At 36.6% G+C, this 3,503-nt stretch overlaps 1 protein-coding gene across 1 annotated transcript; it reads left to right on the forward strand.

The window, feature by feature from the left end:
* The first annotated feature begins 1,300 nt into the window (after window positions 1–1,300).
* Window positions 1,301–3,284, forward strand: LOC121257091 (tryptophan N-monooxygenase CYP79A68-like). Its single transcript, XM_041158009.1, has 2 exons — window positions 1,301–2,323; window positions 2,628–3,284. The coding sequence occupies exons 1-2, from the start codon at window positions 1,301–1,303 to the stop codon at window positions 3,282–3,284; spliced, it is 1,680 nt and encodes a 559-aa protein (XP_041013943.1).
* The last annotated feature ends 219 nt before the right edge of the window (window positions 3,285–3,503 follow it).

Below are 3,503 nucleotides of genomic sequence, written 5' to 3' on the forward strand. Positions count from 1 at the left end.
GACGGACAAAAATCGTCGGAAACTGTAGTTTTTTGCAACGATTATTGCCTAACGCTAAAAAATGACACCTTAATTTTGTCGAACATGCAGCGAATTATAAATCATCGAAATTGATTAATTGCAACAATTATTAGGAGTATTTACGACAATTTTGAGCGCTGAAAATGTCTGATTTCTTGTAATAATCATGTACATGTACATGTATTTATGAGAATTTTAAGAAACGCCAAAAAGAAAGAATATTGCTCCATACTATACATAAGCCTGATTTTTTATTTATTTAGATAACGGATAGTGTCATGTCACCCATTTTAACTTGTTTAATAATTAATTAGAAATATGTTAACACGACATGACTCATTTAAATATGTTTCATACAAATTGGTTTAACTAACACACATAACCCATTTGACCTTATTAACATAATTTCAAATAAAATTTAAAATCTATATTTATTAGTAGTCACAATATCTTAAAAAAATAAGATTACTTACTAACAAAAAATATCAATATTTTTCAAATTTTAACATGTAGTAAAACTAATATTACAAATCATACAAAACCAAATATAAGCATAGGTTTAAAATTACAGTCTCAATAATAAAAATATTAGTATTTTGGAAAATATAAATATTACAAGTCAACAATAATAAAACTATAATTTTAAAATAAAATCCAAACGGATTGATTTCTAGTTAAACAAGTTGACTTATTTATAAATCGTATCTTAACGAATCGATTCGTTTTTATCCGAACCTGTTACAATAAATTTAAATCATATTATGTTCATATTAAATTTACAAACTATGTCACGTATTGTCACCCTAACTTCACAAACCAAGATGACTTCAAATTCTTTTTCGTTCAATTACATATACATTTAAACGAATTTTATGGCCTTGCATAGCGCCACAAGCTAGCTAGCTAGCTACCTGCCACACTTGTTCCGTATCCTTCACGTGCACCATCAGTACATGCCTTTGCCTTCGTGCAGCCTAGTGTTTCCAGCCAAAACACCTAGACTTCTCTCACACACGACTCTGGACAATACTACTCTATAAGTTCGTTTCTTTTGGTCTCCATTGATTTCAGACATAAATCAAGGTGGAAAAGAATCCTCAGCTCGAGAAAGAGTTCTTCTTAATTAGTGCTCCTGACGTTCCTGAAGTTGTCATTCGAATAAAGTTGGTTCTCTTGATCTCCTGCATGCACTACCGTATAGCCTACCAAGCATATACATTCGCAAACAATATACGTAGGAAAGAAACTATATATACTTTATTCCTTCCTAATCTTTACCATGAGGCCGGACCTCTATCATGTTTATGGCTCCTTAGAAAAAATGCTGCCTATTAGCTTAAACTTGATCTCTGCCTTTCTTATCATGCTCATTTTTCTCTTTCCTCTCATATTGATCAAGTGGAAATTCCATGGAAAAAGCTGCAAGGAAACTCCATCGCTTCCACCGGGCCCAACTCCGTGGCCAATTGTTGGAAACCTCCCAGAACTGTGGAGGAATAAGCCAGCATTCCGGTGGATACATGGCCTTATGGAATCACTCAATACTGAAATCGCTTGTATACGTCTAGGAGGTGTTCACGTTATTCCGGTAACTTCCCCGGAACTTGCCCGGGAGTTCTTGAAAAAGCACGATATCGTGTTTGCATCAAGACCTCTTTTTATGTCGACTAAGTATGCTAGTCGAGGCTTTAAGTCCACAATTTTTGTGCCATGGGGAGATCAATGGAGGAAGATGAAAAAGTTGGTGGCGTCTGAGATAATTAACTCAACAACAATGCGGTGGCTACTCAATAAGAGGACCGAAGAAGCAGATAATCTTGTTCGTTTCATTTATAATCAATGCAAGAATGCTGCGTTTGACAGCAATGCTGATGATCAGACGTCAATTGGTTCAGTTGTGGACGTGAGACTTGCTGCACGTCACTACTGCGGAAATGTCATGAGGAAGATGATATTGAACCGAAGGTACTTTGGCAACGGAATGAAGGATGGAGGACCTGGAGTTGAGGAAGTAGAACACATTGAATCACTTTTTACCATACTCGTCCATCTTAATGCATTTGCTGTATCGGATTACCTGCCATGCTTAACACCACTAGATTTAGATGGTCATGAGAAGATTGTAAGTGAGGCTATGAAAATCGTTGCCAGTTATGAAGATCCGATCGTCGATGAGAGACTGCGTCAATGGAGAGACGGGGAGAAGAATGAGGCTGAGGACTTGCTCGACGCTTTCATTTTGGCAAAGGATTCGAATGGGAAAGTAGCTTTATCAGTGGAAGAGATCAAAGCTCAAATTACGGCAAGATACAATTGAATATTAATTAGAATAATTGATAACATGCATGGATTTTAATAGAACATTGCAAGATACTTCATGTCTTTCGCAAACACTAGATAGTGTTTTTCTCTCCTATTTTAAATATACATAGTAACATAAGAATTGCAGAAAATATCTAAATTTAAATAAATTATTTATATATAAATATGATTTGAACTCTTATTCGTCGAAATTTTTTCCTAAAAATACAACATTAATAATAAGATTTAACTAGATTGTTTTCAATAATTAATTTCTATTTATAATCATGTACTTGTTCGTGCAGGAACTGATGCTTGCAACGGTCGATAATCCCTCCAACTGCATAGAATGGACACTAGCAGAAATGCTAAACCAACCCGAGCTCCTCCAAAAAGCTGTAGAAGAAATTGATAGGGTAGTTGGAAAGAAGAGATGGGTTGAAGAATCCGATATTCCACAGCTCAATTATGTCAAGGCTTGTGCAAGGGAAGGTTTCCGGCTTCACCCAATTGCACCATTTAACGTCCCCCATGTCTCAATGCAAGACGCGACTGTCGCTGGCCATTTCATCCCGAAAGGAAGTCATGTAATCTTGAGCCGATATGGTCTTGGCCGCAACCCTCGCGTTTGGAAAGAACCCTCGAGGTTCAAACCAGATCGACATCTGAAGAAGGAGAAGGATGGAGTGTCGATGGCCGATGATCAGATGGTGGAACTTGCAGAGCATGAGCTGCGCTTCATTTCGTTCAGTACGGGAAGGCGAGGTTGCTTGGGCATCGCGCTTGGCTCTGCCATGACTGTGATGCTTTTAGCAAGGCTTGTTCAAGGATTTTTATGGAGTTTGCCGCCAAACCAAGAGGAGATTGACCTCTCTGAGGCCACGAATGACCTTTTCATGGCCAAACCCTTACGTGCACATGCAAACCCACGTTTGGCGGCTTCACTTTATCCCGCCGAATAATAATTATTTAAAAGAATACTCTAGCCACAGTTGGATTACATAAAAGTAATCTCATAAATTGATGTGGCATAGTATGGTTCGTTAGATTATAAAGTTACTTTATTGTAAAGTAAATCTAACATACTACATAAAACTACGTCAATTTATAAAATTATTTATATAATCTCTTTGTAGTTGTAGTAGTACTTTTAATTTATAAGATATTTGAATTTTAAAATT

Source organism: Juglans microcarpa x Juglans regia, chromosome 1D, assembly GCF_004785595.1.
Source record: "Juglans microcarpa x Juglans regia isolate MS1-56 chromosome 1D, Jm3101_v1.0, whole genome shotgun sequence".
Taxonomy (NCBI): domain Eukaryota; kingdom Viridiplantae; phylum Streptophyta; class Magnoliopsida; order Fagales; family Juglandaceae; genus Juglans; species Juglans microcarpa x Juglans regia.

Excerpts from the sequence above, each read along its gene's own strand:
- LOC121257091 (XM_041158009.1), top strand. The coding sequence starts at position 1,301 with ATGAGGCCGGACCTCTATCATGTTTATGGCTCCTTAGAAAAAATGCTG. Across the intron at positions 2,324-2,627 it reads AGATCAAAGCTCAAATTACG|GAACTGATGCTTGCAACGGT; the intron begins GCAAGATACAAT and ends TTGTTCGTGCAG.